This window comes from Electrophorus electricus, chromosome 4 (genome assembly GCF_013358815.1).
Source record: "Electrophorus electricus isolate fEleEle1 chromosome 4, fEleEle1.pri, whole genome shotgun sequence".
Taxonomy (NCBI): Eukaryota; Metazoa; Chordata; class Actinopteri; order Gymnotiformes; family Gymnotidae; genus Electrophorus; species Electrophorus electricus.
This window is the reverse complement of record NC_049538.1, coordinates 7,735,364-7,760,487: the sequence shown is the minus strand read 5'-3', so window position 1 is coordinate 7,760,487 and position 25,124 is coordinate 7,735,364. Positions and strand designations below refer to the sequence as shown.

General features: G+C 42.2%; 2 protein-coding genes across 2 annotated transcripts in view; both read right to left on the bottom strand.

Annotated features, from left to right (window-relative positions):
* Nucleotides 1-3,472: 3,472 nt before the first annotated feature.
* gdf6b (growth differentiation factor 6b) lies at nt 3,473-5,770 on the bottom strand. The gene is made up of 2 exons (XM_027019575.2): nt 5,318-5,770; nt 3,473-4,973 (listed from the first exon to the last, which is right to left on the bottom strand). The coding sequence occupies exons 1-2, from the start codon at nt 5,664-5,666 to the stop codon at nt 4,084-4,086; spliced, it is 1,239 nt and encodes a 412-aa protein (XP_026875376.2). The 5' UTR covers nt 5,667-5,770; the 3' UTR covers nt 3,473-4,083.
* Nucleotides 5,771-6,865: 1,095 nt separating this feature from the next.
* The window catches only part of pkhd1l1.1 (PKHD1 like 1, tandem duplicate 1), a 34,392-nt gene continuing 16,133 nt past the window's right edge, over nt 6,866-25,124 (bottom strand). Inside the window, 36 exon segments of the mRNA XM_035525096.1 lie at nt 6,866-7,074; nt 7,129-7,186; nt 7,428-7,581; nt 8,012-8,158; nt 8,752-8,903; nt 9,480-9,827; nt 10,082-10,217; nt 10,316-10,473; nt 10,705-10,869; nt 11,068-11,300; nt 11,701-11,866; nt 12,009-12,125; nt 12,382-12,493; nt 12,579-12,701; nt 12,931-13,079; nt 13,279-13,369; nt 13,477-13,604; nt 13,903-14,029; nt 14,731-14,834; nt 14,971-15,144; nt 15,330-15,459; nt 15,817-15,935; nt 16,086-16,215; nt 16,498-16,655; nt 16,761-16,849; nt 16,980-17,193; nt 17,370-17,529; nt 17,870-18,021; nt 18,205-18,396; nt 18,766-19,795; nt 19,953-20,089; nt 20,330-20,571; nt 20,976-21,105; nt 21,415-21,624; nt 21,775-21,931; nt 22,627-22,777. Coding sequence (XP_035380989.1) covers nt 6,933-7,074; nt 7,129-7,186; nt 7,428-7,581; nt 8,012-8,158; nt 8,752-8,903; nt 9,480-9,827; nt 10,082-10,217; nt 10,316-10,473; nt 10,705-10,869; nt 11,068-11,300; nt 11,701-11,866; nt 12,009-12,125; nt 12,382-12,493; nt 12,579-12,701; nt 12,931-13,079; nt 13,279-13,369; nt 13,477-13,604; nt 13,903-14,029; nt 14,731-14,834; nt 14,971-15,144; nt 15,330-15,459; nt 15,817-15,935; nt 16,086-16,215; nt 16,498-16,655; nt 16,761-16,849; nt 16,980-17,193; nt 17,370-17,529; nt 17,870-18,021; nt 18,205-18,396; nt 18,766-19,795; nt 19,953-20,089; nt 20,330-20,571; nt 20,976-21,105; nt 21,415-21,624; nt 21,775-21,931; nt 22,627-22,777 — 6,385 coding nt within the window. The 3' untranslated portion in view covers nt 6,866-6,932.

The window sequence follows — 25,124 nt, the reverse complement described above, 5'->3', positions numbered from 1 at the left end:
ATCTCATGATCAATACTACAGTATTTTCCATGTTTCTTACAGCATTTTCCATATTTCAACTTTTCACACATGATCCATTGAAAATGCCATGCGTTTAGATCACTATATCTTGGATTTTCTACACTAATAATAATACATATTTAGTATATGGCTGACATGTGCCTTGTGCTGGTGGAATAGGCTCTGCCCTCCTGTGACCCTATATTGATTTAAACAGTTTAGGTGATTGTGGTGTTGGACTTCCAGAGGTGTTTGGCAAGAGATCTGTGACAAAAGGTTCACTGTCAAATGCACGAATATCACAATATATACAATATTTATGGTACATTTAAATGACCACTGATCAATTATTGTTGTTATAGAGCTTATGTGTTTTTCACTTCTAGGCATCAATGTTAATCCCAGTATTTCAACAGTATTCTAGTTCAATGGTATCTTGAACTCTAACCTACTGTACTGGCTAGGATACATTCTATGAGTAAATGACAAAGCACTTTTGTAGATCGCTCTGGATAAGAGTGTCCGCTAAATGCCATAAATGTAAATGTAAATGTAAATATAAATCTTTAAGCAGCATCTGTGATAGTTAAGGTCATCTTCTCATTAACTTTAGGTGACCTAAAATGATTGTTGCATTTGGTCCTACTTTTTCAGTGTTCCACCAAAGCATTTCAACCATTTTCAACTTCCGCTTTGACAACACAAATATATTTTCACAGCGGCCTTTGTGGCGGCTGGAAGTGTGTGTGTGTGTGTGTGTGTGTGTGTGTGTGTCTGTGTGTGTGTGTGTGTGTATTTATCCGTATTAGTTAACTTGCTTCTTCACTTTTGTTTTGTGACAGGCTTTGCTACAAGGGTAGAAAGCACAGAAAGGAACAATCTGTAGGTCATTACTGGCAAATCAAAGCCTGTAATCACTGAAAAAAACACTGCCGCTAATGGGTTACCTTGTGTCGAGTGTCATTTCTTTTTGATGTGCAAATGCCGCAATGATTTGGGAGCTGGGTACCTCTCTGAACGTTCTTTCCAGGCACTTTTAATTACAGCAAAGGAACAAGCTCACTTGTAGACCTTCCCCATGTGTTTTACATTTCCACCACCGACTGACTGTAAAGCAAGACTATGGCTGCTGTCATCCAGACTTTGCCTCTGACGTGTAAAAGAAGTCCAGAGCTTATTATCATTCAGTCAAAACACATGGCCAGGGGTCAGACCTGTCTCCTGGTAAGTTTGAGTCCTCTGCTAAGTAGGCTAATCTGCAGCTAGCTAGACCCGGCATACGGAGCGCTGCTCCGGCTGCAACCAGAGCCATATGTTCCCCGGTGCTGGCTATTGCAAACAGCTGCTTGCCTCCACGCTTGCTTTATCCCATGACAGACAGTGCAAAGCCGCCGGCACGGCTGTGACCTGGGCGGGCGCGCTCGCAGGGAACCTCCTCTGCCTCTTTGATTCGATGGGTGTGGGAAGCGGCCAGCAGCCGCGCCTTTTGGCTCCGTCAAAGCACCACGGTTCAGATGCGCTCCGCGCCGCTTGCTTCTGTGATGTGGTCACTTCTGGAGTTTAGGACCATTTTTCCTTATCTTTCATGTACCTACACCATTTCATGTAAATGACTAGCCACCCTTAGGTTTAGATTGAGTATCGGATGAGCTGATGTATTGGATGGACAGGGGAACTGTCCAGGGTGGACGATCTCTCACCAGGGTGGAGTGTAAATGAAAACCAGTCTACAACACGCTTCAGAGCCAGTGGTCTCCCTGCACTCAGTAAATATGATAGTCGCCTCTGTGGGCTTGTTGTAATCGCTGCCCTCACCATTTGGGAAAGGGCCACTTTTATTTCATTCACTAGGCTGATGCAGTTATGGGGTGTGTCTAGATGTAGCTTTAAATCAGAAGTTAATGTGCTGGAGCTAGTTGGAGTAGATTAACCTGTTGCCCTCAATTTTTTTTTTTTTTTTTTTTGGGGGGGGGGCACAGCTATCCAAACATACCATTCCACTTTCCTCCCCAGAGTTGACCATGCAAACCTCTCTTCTCCCCTCTATTCTCTCAGTTGTCTTTTGGGTCACTAATGTTTGACTCTTTCACACAAAATGACGTCTTCTTGAGAGCCAGTGAACAAAGAAGTGAAATTGGAGCAAACAGCTCAGTAAAACTAAAGCCTGCCATTCTGTCTCCATCACTCTCATTCAGAAAGGAAACAGATTCAGGTATTAGCCAGAATGATCTGTTTGGTTAATTCATAACAACTCCTGACTTAAGTCACCTGTTCTAATTCAAATGTCATGTAACATAAAAGACAGTTAATTAAAAAAATTAAAACAGAAACATTGCATAAAGCCTATTTACTTTTTTTATTAGTAGTAAATTGGCAATGTCATGTGAACATTTTCTTTTGAGAACATCTACCAACATTCAGATATTTAGACTTCTTGGACCAGTTGCCCTATAGGACTGACCTATGTTCTTGTCTATTGTAGTGAATCTTTGTTGCATGGTTGCCTGTATCTGCACCCTTTCTTCTGTTCTTATATAGACTAGAGGGTGACAGTGTGTCGCAACGGCAGAGAGCCCGTGCTATAAGGTCCTGTGCATTCCTTTCCCTTGTTCTCAGGCTGTGTTGATTGCTTCCTCTTTCTTTACTGCATGTGTACCTTTGAAATGCTCACAGTGCCCACAGACAAAGGGACACTCGACCTTTGACCTTAGGCCAAAAGCAAGCCTAATCTGAGAGTAGCATCGTTGGATGGCTTTGTCTTATGGCAGACAGAGAATGAATGCAACTTTGTACAATTGGGGTCACCCTCTGTGCATTTGTCTGTTCTTTTGCAAATCTGTGTGTGTGTGTGTGTGTGTGTGTGTGTGTGTGTGGGTGTGGGTGTGGGTGTGGGTGTGGGTGGGTGTGGGTGTGAGAGACAGAGATAGAGATAGAGATAGATAGATAGATAGATAGAGAGAGAGAGAGAGAGAGAGAGAGAGAGAGAGAGAGAGAGAGAGAGAGAGAGAGAGAGAGAGAGAGAGAAACTCTGTACAGCCCATCTATTCACATACCCAGGCCACCCAGAGTATGTGGTGCTAAGTGTCTGTTGACCCTTCCTTCACCTCTGCTAAACACTGCAACTATATCCTCTTTGGTCTGAGGTACACAGATCATCCAGGTTACTCTTTAATCCTGGACACCACAGGTTTTTTCCACCTTGGCTATTTACTGGATGCTATTTGACCATTTGACTTTACAGTTTCCTCATCATTCTTCAACCTTCCAATAACCAGTAAAGATTAAATAACAGGCCCAATGCCATACAAGGTCTATCTTATGGTAGTAATTAGTACTGATATTATGGTTACTTGTCTTCTTGGACAAATCCTTGAGAGAATTTAAACACAATCTTATTATAAAGAACTGTAAGAAACAGGGCCAGATTCTGTTTTAAAAGGTATCAAGTTTTATTACATAAATAAAACTTTCACATGGTTCTCATTTGTATACAGTATTAACAGGACTGCACAAAAGTAAGTATGTGTGTTCATACACCAAGGATAAAATCACCCCAGTTCTGCCATGAGGTAAACATATGGTAATTGGACTCTAAATCAGTAAAGTTATAAAATATAAAGTTATAAATGTGTGAACGGTAGCAGTTATCGAGAGCAATAATTTAACTGAATATAAATTAGAATTTGTGCCTGTACAATCATAATATACATGTTATTTACAAACCTGCACACAAAATAGTGCCAAAGAATGCATTTAAGACATTTGGGAGTGTGAGTATTTTGTGTGGTAAAACCAAACACATGCCCATGATGTGGAATGAGGCCACAACTTCTTTCTCCTCTCTCACCTGGCAGAAACAGGAAGGTGTCATTTTTGAAAGCAGACAATAATAATTTTAGATTGAGAAGCCCTGTTTCACGAGCGAGGCCTGTTAGAGAAGTGGAACTCCTGGTGACTGTATGCAGCAAAGAGGTTCAGCTCTGACTCTTTCAACAGCTCCACTAATTCTCCACTTGCTGATCTTAAAGCTAGAATCCACCTGTGCAGTGTGCATGGGCCTTTGTTTCTAAGAGAAGGTATCGATCACCTACACCCACATGACTCCACCACCATGTCCTCGTACTGTTTGTACACCACGTTGTTGCCGGCGTCTGTATACAGGATGCTAATGGGGCTGAGCTTGGACGGAACGCAGCAGCTGGGTGGCATGTTGCCAGGGTCCATGGAGTTCATCAGCGTCTGGATGATGGCGTGGTTGGTAGGCTCCAGGTGGGACCTGAGAGGAAAGTCGCACACGCCCTCGCAGTGGTACGCCTCGTACTCTAGGGGTGCGATGACCCAGTCATCCCAGCCCAGCTCCCTGAAGTTGACATGTAGTGGCTTCTTGCTGCATCTGGACTTGGACCTTTTGCCATGCCGCTTGCCATGCCGGCCGATGGAGGCTGCGCGGCGCTTCCTCCAGGGTTTTGGGCGGGGAGCTTTCTCTGCTCCAGCCCGGTCCGGGTACAACAGTTTGATCTTCTCCCTCCTCTCGTGGAAAAGGCCCTGCCTCTTCTTCGACCTGGTGAACACCACCAGGATGGCTTTCTTTCGATGCGGCCGACCGTGTCTGTGAAATCCGAGATGCTGCAGGTCTGTTTGCCTCTCAGGGTTGTCGAGGGCAGCCCTAAGCTCCAGACAGAAGTGCTTCCCTTGGGCGTGCAGGCGATGCTCAGTAAAAATGTCCCACACATCTAGAACCTCCCATCTTTGTTTGTGAGAGTCTTCCAAGTCTAGGGTTTTGGAGTTCAGAAGTGTGTGGGACTGGCAGGAATAGAGCTGAATCTCCACTGGACCTGGTTCGGATGCTATGAAGCTTTTGGAGACTTTTGTGTATATTCTCAGTTCAGCCCCCAGCAGTTCCACTTTATCAGAGAGAGTTGAAACATCAAACAAATATGTCTGTTTCCATAGTGGAGAATTCAAAGGGTTATCTGAAAGAGAAAGGAGATATTTAAGCACATAGAGTCTGTGGTTTCACATTACAAGGCAATTCAGACTGGTTTAAATGTGTTTTTTAAAGTCATTAAAAACACAAATACATTGTTATGGACACATAATGTAGACTAATTTTAAATAAAACAATTTTTTTTAGTCTTAATTTTGCTTGTTTGTGACTTGACTGTTGTAATCAAGCCTTCTTGATATTCAACTGATATCTAGATCATGATAATATGATAAGAAATCAAAACCACTAGTTCTAAAACTTAGAGGAATAGGTAAACGTGAAAATAAAATAATTTAGTTACATATTTAGTCAATACTCAAACTGACTTACCTTGCCCATTATCCACAAAACTCGTAATGGTGTTCGCAGCTTTGGAGGCACGGAAAAAACTGGCATTCAGTCCCAGCTTCTCTGCAGCAGAAAATGTCTTATAAATAGAAAGCATGTAGTCATGTGGTTCAACTGAGTTTTTTAGCGCCCGTTGCAAATGTTTTCTTCTGGATAACGCTGGTACTGAAAGCGCGTCTTTAGCGTAGCTCGGCGGTACTTGGCCGTCAGTGACAACCTTGGCGTCTGCTGTGCATTTTGGGGAGATGTAAAAGTGAATAGTCATTGTGTGAAGACACAGGTATTGCAAGAGAAAAGTAAAAAAGAATCCTGATGGTCGGCGGGCGTGCATAATGAGAACGTAGGCTACATGAATAATAGTCAAAAAATCTATAGGAGCCAGTTATTACACTTGAGGGTGACGGGCGCGCCTAGGAGCCTGCGCAACTTACACGAGCACGCACTTGTGTGGACCTCTCTCCCTAGAACGCCCTCCCTTAAATAAACGCGCAGCATTGTTAACGGTTCGCGCGCGCTCATTTTACAGGGACAATAAAACTGGACATTACGACATTCGCAGAATTTGCATTTTGCTCCGCAATTTTACAAACTGGCACAACTTCCTTAGTTCCTTTCAGAAAACATTTTCCTAACGCGCTGAATATTTTCCAAACCTGATGTAGGATGAAACGGTTGTAGGATGGAAAGGTCTCCAATACAGTATCCACCAGACACACATTTATCATCACAAACAATAGTCTAAAATAAAATAAAATTTCGAACTATGTTAAATTACTTAGAGATTTCCTCATGCGATCGTAATTCATGCGAAACCTCTGGCTGTGATGGATGAAGCCGATTCTAGAATATAACTACGGGCTCTTACTACCTCTAGCGGTCCACACAACAATCACAATAATGCACCAGCACGTACATTTACTAGGCTATATTCAAAGGACATAGTTCAGGTACAAGAAATGTCCATGTTTGAGATAAGCAATTTTATTGATTGTTTTCAAAGCATATGAATTTCAGAATATATATATATATATATATATATATATATATATATATATATATATATATATATATATATATATATATAGTGAGAGGGAGAGAGAGCGAGAGAGAGAGAGAGAGAGAGAGAGAGAGAGAGAGCAAGTAGTCATCATGCTTGTAGTATAATTTTTAAGAGTTGTTTAACAATTAATAAAGAGAAAAAGAATGAATACTGAAAGGCACTTTGATTTGATTAGATTACAAGAAATATATAAAGTCACTTTTGCTTTCATTAGAGAATGCCACAACTAGCACTTACGGGAGCAATAAACCATTTTTACCAACAAAATTTTCGTTTTTTTTACATTTATTTTCTATGAAGTGCAGCTCACATGGGATGAAGAATCAAATTGCTTTGTATTCCTCGCATGAACCAGTTTTTGGTCTCCCACATGGAGGTGGCTATGTTGAAAATATAGTTAGTACAGAATCTCTGAAACATCCAGACCACTAGGTGTCAGTATATTGGCTGTTTTATAACGTGAAGAAAAATCATTGGAAAAATGACTTTTTGCTACTTTACAGAACACAAGTCTGGTTATTTACTCCCAATGCTCGCCTATGCTGCGCAATACAACAGAAGCAGGGCACTCAGCAGTGTGAGTACATTCACAGTCCCTGTTACTATGGCACTGGAGCTCTGGGTGGTGCTCGCCACTGATGATGTGGTGTTAGTCAGAGTTGTGATAGAAGAAGCAGTACTATTATTGGTCTGAATTGTGTCACTGGCGTTCCTCGGCACAGTCTGGTAGGACAAGGCCCTGGATTGAACCTGCCATGTGTTCAGAGTGAAAGCTAATGTCAGGTTCTCTCCTGTGGATAAAGCAAAACAAACAAACAAACAAACCCAAAGTTGAAAGTGAGGTTAGGAGGCACAGAAGGGACACACATACATACATACATATATATATATATATATATATATATATATATATATATATATATATATATATATATATATATAAACCTTATAAACAAGAGGACATTTCAAAGTCAAAAGATATTCTAGGATGATTCTGAAAATCTGCAATCTGCAGAATTTACGCTCACCCACCAGAAGTGGAGATGGCCAGGTCAGTATAATTGCCCCAGCAGCCACTGAAGGGGATGGAGGTGTTTCCGGATAGACCGCTCACTTGGTTTCCCTGAGCATCTTGTAGCGTGGCTAAAATTGTTAGTGACGTCACTCCCACTGACACACAGTTACCCTGGTGACAAAGGGCAGAGAGCACCAATAGAAGATGGCTAATGCAGTATATAGACTTGCAACATGAATGCTACATAACTGTGGCTCTTAACTTTAATATCGCCTGGCCCCCTAAAACACACCCTGCTGTAATACACCTAATTAAACTTGATAATTAAAACAAATGTATTCATTTTGAGATGATATTAAAAACTACTACACGATCAATGCAACACGATAATATGACATTCACTAAACATGTTTGCATTGTCCAGTATGCAGAGAAGTGGCAGCATATTTACTATATATATAAAACATACCAACTTGAACCTTTTGTAGTTAAGTAAAATGCCCTGGTACATCTGCCACACACAGCATGTCGAGTGGATAAACCCTGAATTGAAGAAATGCAGTGGTTGCTTCGTGGTACTGGATGCTGGCGTGATTCTCACCTGCTGGTCCACAGCCATGATGCAGGGCTGCTGGATCAGGAGTCCAGGCTGTAGGCCTGCCAGTGGATCCACCACCACTCTCAGGGCAGACACGCTACTCAGGGTGCTCACTGCTGGACTCTCCCGCGTAACCTGCTGGCCGGCCACCTGACCCACAGGCAGAGATGGCATCTTTCATACTTGTGTGTTATGACAATCTTCTGTTTGAGCTAAACCACAAGCTCAGGTTTACCTGGACAAGATGTGCTGGGAGTTGGGCAAGTTTGAATGTAAACCTTTTACTATATATTATATAAATTACAGTGTAGTACACAGGGTTTCCAAAGAAACAAGATGCTTATGCTTTTATATATATACATATATAAAATTCTGAGATTCATCTGAATGCACTTTTTTCTCACTAGATCCAGTATGGAATACACAGGATGTAGTGTTTCAGTTCATTTGGATACTCTAGTTGCTTTGACGAAAACTGTGTTCTGGGCTCATCACTACATACTTCAAAAAGCACAGCAGTGCCAGGCAAGCCAAACAAACCAGGATCCATACCTATATTGAGTCTTCACCTAGAGCTGGAAAGATTTCCAATGGTATTTCAGCATTGGTGCTGTGATTTAATTTCAGCCTGTCTTGTCTGTGTAATTTGTCTGTTGAAACCCTCTGATTCTAAAACCCACTTCTGATACAAGAGAAGATTGTCACTAATAACAGGACAACTAATGGGTTTATTCCAATCTTACTTGGCTCCAAGATGGGTCACTGGGAGGAGGCATTGGGAGACTGAGTTCCACTGTTGACACATTGAAACCAATGGCCTGACTCAGGTTTCCAAAGACGGCGGCCTGACCTATGGTGTCAGCTGTGCTTTTCAGCAAAGCATACTGCTGCACATCTGCAGGTTGGATGGGGTAGTAAGCAGAGCCATGTCAGTATCAAGCATGTACAGAGAAAACAGGGACCTCAGATCATGGCAAATGATGGTCAAGTATTGCCCTGTAACTCTGCTTTGGGGTACTTCAACACATATGTTGCATGTAAATTGTAACAAGGAAGTATTCAGAGTCAAGGTCAAATATTTATGTATAAAGCTCCTTTTTTTTTTTACATTTTTTTTTTTTACAGTGGTCATTGTCACAAAGCAGGTTTACAAATGTTCAAATTCAATCCTCTTGGACTTGGTACTGTATTTACCATATTTATCTGTTACATTATATTAATACCCAAAGAGGAATTAGCAATAAAATAAATGATGGCCTTTTTGACTAACACACATATGCAAAGAAAGAAAATATTCTCCCTATACTTACATTTGGCAGATGCTTTTATCCAGAGATTATTTACATATGAATCAGTATGACAGTATGGGTTCTCACCCATGACTTTGGTGTTGCTAGCACCTTGCTCCAGGAGCATATATTCCATTGTGTGTTTGTGCATGTATGCATGAAGGTCCTGGGTGACTGCTTACCGCCAGTGCTGTTAGTGGACAACTGGTTGACAGGTGGCTGACTGATCTGCACCTGCACCATCAGTGCCGTGGCACGCTTTTGCCTGTTCACCGTGCTGCCCTCCCGCACAATGTTGGTGATGCGTATCATGTTACTTGGGATGTTCAGGAACAGAGCCAAGTTGCGCACCAGCTTGTCCCCATAGAACTCCGCCTCCGTCATGGCTGGGATGTTGAAGGCGATGATCAGGAGGGGCGATGTACGTATCTGCACGGGTTTGGAGCCCCGGACCAGGATGTGAAGTATTTTGTAATCGGGGTCAAAGTAGTTGGAGCCATGGGGGGAGTCATAACCAGGCATGTATTGATCTGCAGGATGGAAAGTGGCACAGAGAAAACAATGAAACCAGAAGTGAATAATGAATGGCAGCATTTGTACATTTGTTTTCCTATTGAGGTGTAAGTACAAATTGCATATAATGATCCAATACACTAATGTGACTAACAATGAGGCTATCGGCCATGATGTCATTCTACATAATGCTAATGCCACTGTCATTCGATGTCAGCAGTGAGTCGGTGCAAATATACACTAATTAACAACAATTATGCAAATACTATACCTATGTAGGTTGGCTGAAGCAAGAGGTAATTTGTGTTGTCGCTATTCCACTTTGCATTGTTTGGAGCAACCAGATGATCACTTGCATAAACATCCAAGCGTTGAGGATTCGAATAAAACACAGCTACCCGAACAGCCTGTCAGAAGACCACAAGAGACAAATCACTGAAGAGCTGGTGGCTCCAGCTGCAAGGCAGGAGGTCATGCTGAGTATGCTGGTAGTGAGCTTTTGTACCTCACTGGGTGCAGCATTCAGCATCATCAACCTCAGTTTCTGTGGGGATATACTACTGAAGTAGATGTCAAAGGAATGGTTTGTGGCTACAATGCTGTGGAAGAGAGAGACTCTCTTTTGGCATGTGTAGCCAAAGCACCAGCCATGGTCCTGTGGGCCTGTGTAGACAGACAGGATGGTACACACTGACACCATGTCAACCGAACCCAGGCTTCGACTGTCAAAATGCGCCATTCATGACAACTATTCTCCAAATGATTCTGGACAATATGCACACTTAAACTAGATATAGCCTAAACTAAAAATGGCAAAGAATCTGTAACACTGGAGCCCCACATGTGGCAAATTGAAGTAGATCATCCAGGGTCTGATGGGTATTTGGGGCATACCATTAAGCAAGTCCAAATAGCCATCTCCCAGCACAGCGACCGGAGACAGGCGTCTGGTTTCAGTGTCCACATCCAGGCTCTCTATGACCAGCATCAGGTAGTCCAGACCAAAGCACTTGTAGGCCTGCCAGGTGCTAATATATGTGCAGTTGTTCCGGATTATGCCTGCATGCCAGAGTGCAGTGTGTGCATGTGAAAAGCAGATTTCCTTAATGGACTCTCTTGCATATTGATTAATTAATTGATCTCAATCTCTCTATGCTCAAAACACCCGGTTGTAAAGTATACAATTGATCTTAGTATTTTTGTTGTTATTTATTATATCTTCCATCCTTTGGATCACTATGAAGTCCGAATACGTACCTTTATTTGGTGCTATTTTCATAACAGGAATGCGGCTGCCATTGAGGTAGGTGAGCATGACCTTGGGGATGCGGTAGTCTCCCAGGCCATGCCGGGGATCACCATTCCACTCATACTCGGACTTTGGAATCACGGCACCCACAGCCCCAAGGAAACTACCATCTAGGTCCTTAAGCAAGGCTTTCTTCTTAGCATCACAGTCCATATCCACACAGTCAGAGGGGTTCACCTTGCTGTATTGGGAATAGAATCATAGGTTAAAAGTTTTCAGGATCATAGTTTTTGGGAACGTAAACATGAGCAGCACAGCAGAAAGTAACCTGAGAAATGGCTGTTGCTCTGTTAGTGGTTCAAACAGAAGTGGTTACTGAAAACCTACTGAAAACCTATTTGGTAACCTGGTATATCACTCTTAGAAATGAAGGGCTATCTAGAACCCTCTACCTTTAACCTGAAGGCTTTTTGGGTTGTTGCTTTAACTTTAATGCTTTAAGGCTTTTTATCCAAAGATGAAGGGTTCTAGAAAATGCATTTTTTTCTAAGAGCCTGAAGATCACTGATTTCTTATTATTGATTTCTGAAGATCATTGGTTATAAAAAATGAACTCCAAGCACTGCAGCAGCAAAGGTCACCTCAGGTCTGGATGGTGAATGAACACCAGAGCTTCGTCTGTGCTGTTGCTTTTTGTGATCCGCCTAACGCTGATAGGATGCTCCAGGTCTTCGTTGTTTGGATCAGTCATAAACATATAATTGGTTTGGCTTGAACATACATTCATAAACCCAACAAAAGTGGTATCTGGAAGATACAAATGACAAAAAAAATTTCAAACTCTGCATTTTAGCAGATAAGCCCTTTCTTTGGCTTGGCAGTCCACCATTATCTTCGGTGGCTGTGGATTAAATCAACATGGAATGTTGAATTGCATACAAGACCTTACCAGTGACAGTTAGTAGTCCACTGATGGCGGGGTAGCTCATGAGTCCATCATGGGAGTGTACTGGAGCACCATTCTGAGATGACTCGAATGTTGGCCAGGAGATTCCAGTCCTGCCACCTACCACAGACATTATAGCAGGAAGCCATACCAAGACAATTAATCTTGCAAAGTAGCTAAATGCAGGTATTATACAAGAATGTTTTAGATCACATAATGCATCTAGCTGTGCATATAAGGTGTTTAATGTAAGGTTGGGCTGTGAGCACATTGTATCTATTGCGTTCTACAAGTAGGTCAAACAGCACGAGTAAAATTTATGAGTAAACCTTATCATTTTGCGGCCGTCTTTGTGATTGGAAGTTGGAAGCTATACCATTTAGAGGCCGGGGAGCCCTACTGCTTGCAGTAAGAGCAATGTTGATGGTATCTAAAGGCTGACGGTCACTGCAGTTGAAGTTGGGGCTGCTGCCAACAATTAAGGCATTCTTTGGAAAAAAAGATGTTATGAGATTCTGTTCTTTTCAAGATCCATGTGACACCATATGAAACATATAGTGTTTAGTTCATTACCTGGACTGTCACAGTTTTGTTTGAATATTCATGGGTGACTGCGGAAGGTCCGTAGATTAATGGCATGATACCCATGCCATTGTCAACAAGAGTGACATTAGAGATGAGCACACTCATGGACACCTGGTTAAAATAGAAATGATCTTTACTGAAAGCTCATAACACTCTGCCACTAAGATGACAGGAATACAAACCAGAACTATTGCACAAATGTGGAAATTGCATGAAAGACATTTACAAGTTCAATATTTTCTATATTTATGAATTCAGTCATGTTAACAAAGTTAACAAAGAACCCTTATAGAAAGGTATCATAGAAGAGGTGGGCGATAAGCAGGCAGTGTCGTGATACCTGGAAGTAAATGCCAAAATCAAAACTTCTCCAAACTGTGAAGTCTTGGATTTGAACACAGCCAGGGAGCCCATCGTTGTTCATGTAGATTCCGAACAGACCTCCGTGGGCCTCATTTTCCTGCCACTGAGCCACTGGACTAAAGGTTCCTATTTACAGACCATGCCGAAAGATTAGTATTTTTATGTCAAATGCCTAGGAAATAAGGGGTTCCTCAATAATGAAATATTTTGGAGCAATGTGAACAGACTCATGTTTCAAAGAGTACAACATAATAATCTGGATTCAGCATGATTAGAGTTAACATAGCATAACTAATAGAGTTAGCAGGCTGTATCCTCACATTACCTGGGCAGGGTTCTCCATCAATGCTGAATCCCACTCTCTCATAACCAGCAACTGTGTTCCCCTGAAGAACTACATTAGTTCCTGTATTTGCCTTGAACAACAAAGGAGATAAAGAGCTAGAAAACATCCACCTCCTTTTAAAGTAGGCTGTATCAGCAGATTCTCTTGTAACATTCAGGGAATCGCTCCTCCACACACCTCAATAGCTGCATTCCAGTTGAAGTTGAAGGTGTCCTGTCTTCCGTTGTATGAGCCGGGCCAGAGTGTCATGGTGACCAAATTCCTCCGGACTGTGATGTTACTCTGATTCCTACGAATAAAGAGAACTTTCCATAACATTGCTTTACAGACAATAGAGAGGCTGAATTTGGCTACCGTCCAGAGGCAAAATCTCTAACATACAAGAACTACATGCCTCAGTTGAAATTCTAAGAAAATGCCATTGCTATTATGAGTTAAAATTATAACTTGACCCCTCCAACATTCCAAGACTCTTGCTTTTTAATAAATTGTAAATTGATGTTATCAAACTAACCTGTAGCACTGAGCCTAATCTTTGAGATGTGATTTGAAGAAAATGTTGGCCTTTATATAGAGGTCAGATGAGGTAACTGAGGAAAATACCTTCTCCTACGGTATGGTGGATGATGTTGTCATCGACATTTAGGCCATGCGTTCCAAAGATGCCAACAGCTGGTGCAAAGCCATGGTGGAACGCACATCCCTTTAGATATGACTCATTCTGATTCACCTGTACAGACATTGGCCTCATTTAACCCAACAAATGCCACCTCACTAACCTCTCATTACTATACACAGTAATAACTGGGTAAGTTAGCATATTCAAGCTGGAAACTTAGATGTTGCTTGCTTCAGGTCTCATGGACGACAAGCATTGAGACTGAATTAACTCCCACTTGCTGTCCGGACAGCAGAGTCCCTTGCAGTCTTCAAACGCAGACTGAAGACCCATCTGTTTGCAGAATATTTAAAAGACTACTGACCCTGCTCCCATACTGACTGACTAAATTAATACTTTTTGTAGGGTATTGTTTATTATTATGTTGTTTAACAAACTCTAGCATGTATTGTTTATTGCGCTTATCATTGTTTAAAATAGACTTTATGTATTTTGTACTTCTAGGTATCAGCATTGATCCCTGAATTCTACAGTATTCTAGTTCACTGGTATGTTGGACTCTGACCTACTCTACTGTACTAGGATATATTCTATGAGTAAATGACAAAGCACTTTTGTAAGTTGCTCTGGATAAGAGCGTCTGATAAATGCCGTAAATGTAAATGTTAACATCTGACCACATGTATCCTACCCTGGGAATTGAACCTATGACCTTGGTGCTAGCACCATGCTCTGTCTATTCTAGCAGTGATCGACAGAGTAACCCAAAAGGACCAGGCAGAGAGGGATGTTTTTGTGTGTGGTTGTCTCACCACTCCCAGGTTGAGGAAAGCCAAAGAATAGCGAGGATCAGTGTAGTCTGTCCATCCTTCCTGGCCGGTGAGATAAAACTCTACATCTCTTATCTGGGCCTTCCCTTTAAAAAGCATCAAACGAAAACATTTTCTTCCAACTGGTATTAACACTTAAAAATACCTTTCCTTGAGGATCATGAGGATTACAATGTCAGTGAAAAGGCAGAGAACTCAGCTCTTTATGATGGGGCTATGCACCTCTGTAGTTGACTCCTCCCATGGAAAAGGCCCCAACCAGCACCCTGGCTCCAAATGACTCCTCATACAAGCCTGGGTAGTTTTGCCCGATGATCTTAATGTTCCTGCTTAGCAGACCCACGTCACTCGCCAGCCTGTAGCTCTGTGAGGTACCAGGCACTGCATAGTTCTCCGCTACAAAACCAGACAAATCAATGGTTAGTGGCCAATTTATATAAATATATAAATATAAATATCTTTGCATTATTCTAGACTAATCATTTCTCTGCTTGGTCCCTTTCAACACCTTCAGCGGAAAGTGTGTGATCTGAACAGTAAAGCATCCATGAATACTGTTGTACTGATATGTGTGGACTCACCGATGTGTGTGTAATCGAGAGGATGATCCAGGGTGAGAGTCAGGCCATCATCCGATACAACCGCGATGGTATGAGTTTCTGTCTGCCATGGGTCGTAACTGGTGGTGGACAGCACGATGTCATCCCCTGCCTGGTTAAAGCAAAGTGAGCTTTTAATAGTGTGTTCAGTATAAGCATGCTGTGTTGTCACGGTTAGGGGTCAACCTGCTATGACAATGCATAAGGTATGGAATATTCAGAACATTCCAGCAAAGCTGTAACAGCCATATTGTACAAATATCACTATAGGACTCAGTGGACGTGCATGGCCTTAAGAGTTTTAAGATCTTACAGTGTGAGGGAACATGCAGTCAGGATTAGATGCATTTTTTTCTAGTACTTTTTTATTTTACAATGCATCAGTTGGTCATCAGTTGGTCATTGGTCATTCTTCAAACCTGCCAAAGTTCTTGAAGCAAACTAAGTCCATGAAGAGAAGTCTATTCACCTGCCAGTCCACAGCCTCCATCAGTGAGAGAGAGCTGGAACCAGCCTGTGCAGCGTTGGCCAGTTTAGTGTGATACACATTGTGTGGCATCCCGTACAAGTCAAGGCTACCAAAGACACCTGAAAGGCAGCACCTTTTCCATCAGACGAATGGCACAGATCACAGATAAGAAGGAAAAGGTGGCTGATAATGGAGCCTTCAAATTGTAAGGAAGCAAACCAAAAACGTGGCTCTATATCTGCATTATATCATATCAATCACTTTCATACCCAGCACTTTAGATCCTTGGTTTGGTCCGGAGGGCAGAGGCCATTCAGGCGTGCGGTAATCTCCTCTCAGAATGATGTGCAGCTCACCACTGAAGGGCCGGTCAGGCTGGCCTGCAAGCAGATGCCCTCCCTGTGGGAAAGGAATCATGAAACCTGCTGTCAGATACAACACTTCTGAAGCCTGGTTTTCTTCTGCCTCTTGGCTCTTTTCCTTGTTCTCAGACAGTTCTTATTTGCAGTTTTGAAATCTTGGAGATGACTGCTTCATAAGAAACTGCAGTGTAAATGTTAGGTGTTACATGTAGTAGGATGTGAGTAAAGACCTGAAGGTTTTACGGTGTAATGGTTTTTGGTTAATTGTGGTTAAAGGCACAAGCTGGACAGTTCTGGTGATCGTTACGAGGTGACTGACCTGGATGGAGATGTATGTGGCATTCACGACTACAGTGACGGGGATGCCTGGGGCAGCGCGGCTGGCCGTGCTGTTTGTGGCGTCTGGAATCTCGAGGACTCCCACCACAGTGAGCTTGTTTAAGGCAGGGATGGTAGTGTCCAAAACCATCCAAACTCCTGTGGAAACCAGAAGGTAAACCCCAGAATAAAACTTAGCAGGTTATAATATCATTCAAGTGTGTAAACATTTCTCTGGTAGTATTTCAGAAAGGAGCACAGCACCTGTGGGAATGATGACATCTGCACCCTCTCGTGGCACAGTGAAATTGTTCTCTGGGGATGATCTCCAAAAAGAATCATTGGACCAAGCACTACAAACAATAAGATGCATTTCACATATTGTTCTTCCACTAAAAGGGCACTGTAGGTGCACAAGGTGTTGCTTTTGACTGCCTGTTAGTGCTCTGTATGAAGATATTCTAATAGGTGCACACTGTTTGCTTTTTTGGTCTTGCTTTCTACCGAGTGTCTGCAACGTACATGAAGTTGGCAGGTTTGCTACCGGGCAGAGGCGCGAGCGTGGTGGGAGGAGGCGGTGACGGCAGAGTACAGTTGGGGAAGAAACAGGTGTACACGCTGAACGCCACAGCTCTGTCTGCCGTCGACCTGTCCACGCTGCCCGTCTGACCGCGAGAGGGAGTCTCTCTGCCAGATACTGCAGGGTTGACATTACACAACACATCTCAGAGCGATCAGAATCCATTGGCGCAGAGAAAAATATATAGTATTTATTTTTCAGTGACAATTAACTTGGACATATGAAAAATCCTTTATTAGAGTGTAATAAGGTAGTAGTAAAAACCCCCTTATTAGAGAGAGCAGCAGTTTTACCCATGTAGTAGAGGTTGTTGGAGGATTTGTTAAAGTACCAGTCTCCATTGACATTCACACTGGCATTCAGGGGTTCGGAGGAGCCAACTCTGTTGTCTACTATATGAAACCAGTCAGGACTCTGAGTCAGGTTGTGATTCACAATGACATAATCTTCTGGCTTTTTATACAGAAAGGACAAAAATAAAACCATAGAGTTAATTAAATTAATTAAAAGTAATTAATTAAAATTACACTTAGTGCAGTGGGTCTTTGTTTTTTGAGTTTCACTTGCTATATAGTATTAATTCTATTATCACTGTTATTATTATTATTTTTATTTTCTCATTTGGGAAAAGGACAAATATTGGGCAAATACTTTAAAGTACGTACTTTCCAATAGAAATTTGAAATGCACTTCAACTGCAGTAGTTTTCCAGTAGTTCAATGCAGAAACAATTTGATATATGAAACAACTTTATATAGTAAAATGACATTTCATATTATTATGAGCACTTTACCCTGAAGCCATAGAACATTGCGTTGTATGAGATGTTTGTAATCTGGGAGGCACCGTGGAAGTACCAGTTGTAGGTTTTGTCCGACGGTAGCAGCGCCATCCAACCAAAGCTGTGTGTAATCAATTTCTCAACAAAGGGAAGGACACTTGTCCCTAGAATAATACAAAACAAAGAGTTATGCTGAGCAATGGTTTTTATTGTAAGTAGTACTGCAAAAAAAAAACAAGAAAAGGACATTTCATTAATGGAACCCCATAAAATGTTACCATAACATGCTGGAATGGCCTTAAAAAAGGACAACACGAAAAAAAACAGGTCAAGGAGACATGCTATACCATATGTGTTGGTGAGTATGACATCTTTGGCTATGAGTGAGTAAGGTGAAGGGTTGTTGAAGGCCAGACGGTGGAAGCTTATGGTGTTATCACACACTGCCCCAGGGAAGCCCGCACTCCAAGCCGGGTCGTCAGAGCAGTGAGCTGGGTCCAACAGTTTGCTCTTAGGCACAACCTTAGAGCCAGGATTGCCTGTTGAGATACCGAGTGAATTAGTGCTTGAGATACTTATGGTATATAGGGATGAATATATTACTCCAGCTGAATTCTGTGAGTATCTTCCTTCTTATGTACTGAACACATATTATACCCATAACCAAAAAATGCCTTCAATGTAAAATTTGGTGTACAATTGTAGGTCAAAACTAGACTGTGCAGTGAGATATAGAGAATTCTTTAAACAAAATGTTAATAGTATGTGGATTCTCTGTTATTTCTGAAAAAAATCCAATGTGTAATCATGTGAAATCACAGCTGACAAGTGAAATCATTTTTGATATTTCTTTTTAAAAGTCAAATTAATAAATAAGAAAAGTAATTAATAAATGAATGAATAAGTGCCTGTTAGAGTTCCATCGGTATCTATGAGTGCTATCTCATGTTCCCATCTGAAGGCTGCCTTGTTGGGTGACTGATAAAACTGGACACCACTGAATTTGGCACTCCAGCCACCGCACAGATGGGTACAGACGCCGTCTATCGAGGTGACGCCAATTGCAGCGCAAGATGGCCGGTCAAAGTTCACGAACTTGGCGCCGAGCACACTCATGCCGTCGTCCAGGGGCAGAACAATGGCGCGGGCTGTGCAGTAGTCTCTGCCCAGACCCAGCTCATCCACATGGCCCACGAAGGTGCTGTTGACCAGTGCGGCGCCGCCCTGCAGGTCCCAGCCACTCACATACTGCTGGATGATGCGCTTGGTCTCCACACCTGCCACCTCGTTGTTGACCACCAGGAACTCCTGGAATTGCACAGCACCCACGTTCACCCACTCGGCTCCCTTCTGGTTGTTCCACGACGTGAGGCGACAGAAGACGGCTGGCACGGGCGTGGCCCAGCCGCAGGCTCCACCCTGCTGGGGGTAATACTCCTGGAAGATCCACAGGCCGAACCAGCCCTGCGAGTGCACGGAGTTGTTGAAGAACTCCCCGAGTGGCACCATCTTCTGGCAGATGCTGTAATCATAAGACATCCCATCTGGGTGGCCGTGCATCCGATACCAATAGCCGAAATGGGTGCCTCCGGCAGCGGCATTGTGCCGGATGGTGTTGTTGGGGTTGGTGACCCAGTAGCCGGCTGGGGTCACGTCGTCATTCAGCAGGCTGGTGCTCTGCCTGACGAACACAGCCAGATTGTACTGCAACACGTTGCCTGTCTCGATGCCATCCTCAATGAAGAACGCCCCTCCCATGATGTTGTAGATAACATTGTGCTCCACCAGCAGGTGGTGGGTGTTGTGGATGGTGACGGCACGGTTGTATGTCTGGTGGATGGCACAACCGCGAACATATGACTTGAACTTGACATCGCCGACTAGGTGCCAGTGGATGGGGTAGCGGCCGAGGCGGAACGCCTGACCAGCGTTAAAGACCTGACCAAAGAGACAAAATAAAACTCTTTGCATACGACACTATACATACTTTACATATCAGTGTTCTTTTTGGCTATTTTACGTAGCCCCATGATCATGAAATTTCACTAGTCCTTTTGATTTGTGTTTCTAAGTACTAACAGATGCTGCTTGATACCTCGACATATTCGATTCTGCCGATGGCCAGATTTTCATTGGGCCTAGGTGCATGGAACATAATGCAGCCACCAAACTGGTCACTTCCAGTTTCTTCCCCAAATCTTCCTTGGAAACATGTCTGGGTGGCAAACTCCCCTGTGGATAGAAATCATACAAATTGGGCATCTGAATCAGAATCAGACTTTATTCACAAAATACCAGATGTACAAGGAATTTTTCTTAGTGCAAGTGTCAGACATAGTGGTAAGGAGTAGTAAGCAAACATGTTTGCAGTTGCTCGGTTCATATATCATATAAACAACTCATTCATATATTGGAGAAAGTTCATTCCTCATTACTCATTATTTATATACTGGAACTACTTGACAGAGTTACCGGTATTAAAGCCATCAGGGCAGGCACTAATCTGATCACTCCACTCTTGGTTGATGGATCCACGGATGACGATGTTCCTGGTGAGCACGCCGACTTCCGCCCTTGCCTCAAACACAGTCCCATCAGGCAGTGTGATGGACACCCCCAGGTGTTTGTAGTTCAATGGCTGAGTTAGGGTCAGGAGCCGCCCATCAGCCGACACGGTTGCAATGGTCCTCACCTCATTCTCGTTCTGACTGTGCCTGTAAAACCCACAGACACACATGTGAAATACAACAATAGCCTTATAATCCAAGTAAAATGCCAATACAATCTAAATACAGTAATATCTAGCTGTTCAACCTGCATCTAGCTGTTCAACCTATGTATTATTATAAACATGAGCAAGGAATATATTTTTTAACTTTCACGTTGCTGGAAATTAAGTTGGTTAAGAACACCCTCAAAAGGAAAAAAAAACCATGAAAACAGAGGCAAGTTTGAAAGAATTAAGGAAAAGGAAAAACCTAAATTTTTATTTTCTTTACTCCTAGAGATACTGCAAATGAACTAAATAAATATAAATTCTTCAGCGTGAAAGTGGCTTCAGCGTGAAAGTGGCTTCAGCAAACGGCGTATTAATTTACACTCGATCACAGTTCCATACCTGGGTCCTGTTGAGGCGATGACAATCTCATCTCCGACTCTCCAGGTGACAGTGTCCATCAGGATCAGCGTGCTGGACCCATTGCTGGCGGTTTGGGCAAGGCGGGTCCAAGGGATTGGGATTGGGATGCCTGGAGGAACAGGTTTCAAACAGGTCCCTTAAACCAGGCTTTCCTCAGAAGCCATTCTGAGGGACGTTCTTGGAACATCGGTTCCTGCCTGTGTTATGTTAGCTATATATGGTGTGGGGCTCACCCATTCAGTTAATAACATAAATGACACTTAATGTTAGAAGGACATTATGTTGTTGTGTTATGTTATGAACATATAACTTTGCGAGAAACTTCACATAATGTCAGCCATGCTCCTGAAAATGTTGTCTATTAGTTGGGAGAATGTGATGAAAGTCCGCTGTGTAAAGACAGCACGGTCTGTCGTACCGTGCAGGTCCAGCACTCCTTCTCTAATGCCCAGCGTTTTGGCCCCATAGATGGGCAGTTCCGGGGAGCGCAGGTGGCCGTGCAGAGTGATGATGGCCTTGTGCTGGAACGGCTGGTCCTCTGTTCCAATCTGAAGGGCTCCGCCGTCTGTGATGAGGATGTTCTCTGCCTGCAGCTCGATGTCCGCCTCGTCAAAGATCAACTTTCCACCTGGGTATGAAACGGTGTGATCGGAAAACTACATCAGGAGCACATGTGGTTTGGCGGGTCATCCTCATATAATGAGGTTTCCCCCCTCAGTCCTCTCAACCAGTTCTGTGTTAACATTTGAACTCTTTTTTTTTGGTTCCGTCACAGTACCTTGGATGAGAAGCATCTTTAACACTGGTGTGCTGACATCGAGGAGGATGGTCTGGCCTTTGGTGATGACCACAAACATGCCTGCCTCAGGGGCGGACTCACCACCCCAGGTGTAGCGAGACGACCACACATCAATGTAGAAGAAATCAGAGTGGTTCTGGGATGAGAGGTGTCACACATTAGCAGCGTCAAGCTTTACCCACATACTGCTTCTCTGGAACATTTCTGAAGATCCTGTAAACTGTGTGACATGGAACCCGTCACCCACGCTCATCCCAGCACTCTGATCTGGATTGCCGGAATATTAATTAGACATACCTACTGACTATTCTCTCCCTTAACTACCCTCCTATTTAAGCTCCCCTCCCTCGCTCTCTTTTTGTGAAGTATTGCCACTCTCATGGCACATAGCAAGTCTTCCTTGTATGTGTTTGTCTTACTGGTTTCTGAACTCTACCTGTAGAGACCCCATCTCCTGCCTGACCCCTGGACTCCCTTCAGACTCCGTAAACTAAATAAAACCTCTTGCAATTGGATCCTCTCCTTTGTGTGTGTGTGCCTTCGTTACACTGTTTATACTGTAGTATGAATATGTAGTATGAATATGATTATTCACATTTTCATTTTTCTTGCTCAGTCAGGACACTAGATTGGCACTCTATTTGATCTGTTCAGGGAGGCCACTTTTTGATTGCCTAGACATGCCATCTGGCACTTTTACAGAGTCTTTAATAAAAGATGCAAATAAAATAATGTGCTTAATTCAGTTAATTTCTGAAGTGATTGTTACTTTGAAAAGGACCTTAAGATATTTTATTTGCAAGATGTTTAACATATGTGAAAGTAATTCACCGTCTGGGCGATCCCTCTGTCGCCAACCTGCAGTCGGATACTACTCATCTGGGATTTGGGTTGGGATCCAGTCACACAGATGACTGATGTGTCATTGGCTGACTGGACATCACAGACTGAGCCTGTGATCGTCACGGTAACATCCCCACCACTGTTTGTGCCACATGGCAGGGAACAAAAGTAGTAACACAAGTTTTTGATTTGTAGGTCTTCAGATGAAAAGTGCTTTAGAAATTAGCAAAACCATAACAGACTTAGGAACTAAAATGGCAGAACACACACACACACACACACACACACACACACACACACACACATGGACACATCCATTTTGTAGGCTATGTGACAGATAAATTTCACAATTTCACAAAAATTAACTTAAATGCATTTCTTATGGTAAAAAGATACAAAATGAAGTTTTGGTAATCATGAAATTAATTAATACAATATATTGAGTGACATTAAACAGATGTTACTGTGACAACTTTGCAATCAATCCTACATATCTGACCAAAATGTGGCACTATTGTATTTAGTAATGTAGTAATTGTATGTATTAATAACCCAATGTTACCCACTGACATGAACACATAGGCCTAAATCATCTCTGAATGATATATAGATTTTAAAAATTATGCGTTAATTTCTTTTCATCATTTTAAAATTCATTACTTCATCACGGTTTGTATGCTTAAGTAAGTCTTATGGAAATCATTTAATAAAATTGAATAGAAATAATGTTGATGTAAAGTTTTACAGGTTGCACACCAGTTTTGGGCATTATCCACAAAGTGACAATACAATTGCTTAAGGACAGTTATAAATTTTGTAATTGAAAATCATAAAGTCAGTTGGACTAAACTGTTCATGCACTGTGCCTACCTAAAATAATAAATTGGGTAATTAATTGGATTATTAATTGCATTATTAATTTCACATTCAACAATAGTAGGGACTAGCCTATAGCCTATCCTGGCAAAGAATTTGCTTGACTAAGCAGTTAGATTTTTATTATATTTTAGCATTTATTGAAAGACCTAATCCATGTATTTGATTACATTTGTTTCCTTTTTCTTTATTAGGCTAAACCAATACAAGATAAGAAGTTTCTTTGTATTACTGTTATACAATTTTGTTGAAATACTTATTTATTGCATTTTATGGAGCACAGTGGCAGTGACCTTATGAAAAAATGCTTCATACTTCAATTATAATAGTAAGCACAGGTTACACTGCTCCTCAAACAGCTCTCCTCTCCTGAAAACACTAAACCACCAGGGTCTACTCGGACACACCATTGTCGCTTGAATAAAAATTATTTATAATAATTATTTACAATTTAAAATTATTTAATATTTTTTGCAGTATTTTTTAAGTATTTTTGCAAACCAGTTTGGTCACTTCATTTTCTGACTTGCTAGGGACACAGCTTATACATTCATGGATTCATTTTAGGCATTTAATCAAAGTTAACTTGGCCGGGTAGTCCATATTCGGCCACCAGAGGAAGGCAAAGGGCCGCGTCACAGTAATCAAGAGTAATTTGCAACATCTGTTCATTGGGATACTTCAGAGAAGCACACAAGCTCGAGCATGCTCAGTCTTTGTTCTTATGAAAGACAAAGCTGGTATTTCAGACCTGAAGAGCTTTCTCTGGGGTCTCCTTTCTCTCTCTTGCCTCTTGAACTTAGCTATTACCTTGAATTGTACTTTTCTCTCTTGAGTCCCCACTTGAGAGTTTTTCCTCTGGCTTTTCCACATCTCTTTCTGTCTTTCTTTAGCCTTTGACGTCCTTGGTTGTGAAAGCTGATTTTTGAGCAATTTTAGGTTTTCTTTTAGTGTTTTTTAGCTCTTGTGTTTGCTGTGAGCTTGCTCAGTTTATCTTGGTCTCTTTTACATGGAGACCTGCGTTTGAATACAACTTGGAGTGAGTCTCCAGGTTACAGAACTAAAGACCATGATGTGTTGGTAGAGTTTGTTGTGTGTAGTCCAGCCCATTTTTAAAGTCTTGCACGCAAGCTTTTATCTAACTGGCAGGTCGCTTTGTTGCTGCTTCCTTGTGCATGTGACTGGCACATGCACATCTGTGAAGAACTGTTCTAATAAATTTCATTTGATTGAAACATACTCAATGCAATAGGCTGTAAATGTGTGGTCTGCCAAAACAGAGTTAGATCATCGCTCTGCCCTGAACTGAGATGATCATGTGTTGATGTTTGTCCTTACCTCAAGTGCCATCACGCCGAAGCCGTCAGCAAACTAAAATGCATAATTTTATATGCTTGGTTGGCACTATCTTGTGAGCAGATTAATTTAAGCAATAATTGGAACAGGAGGGGTCACTATGAAGAGAAGCTGCTCTAGTGTCAGGGGTGCCAGAGGTAGAAGAGGGAAGGTTCGAGAGCTCCTGTTCAAGATCAAGATCAGTTTAGCGTTGCTGTACTGTGTGCAAGAACACAAACTAGGCCTGTCCCCTGATCAGGTTTCAAACTCATACG

Coding starts and splice junctions, on each gene's coding strand:
- gdf6b (XM_027019575.2), bottom strand. CDS start 5,666: ATGCACGCCCGCCGACCATCAGGATTCTTTTTTACTTTTCTCTTGCAA. Junction 4,974..5,317: donor TTTTGTGGATAATGGGCAAG/GTAAGTCAGTTT, acceptor TTTCTCTTTCAG/ATAACCCTTTGAATTCTCCA.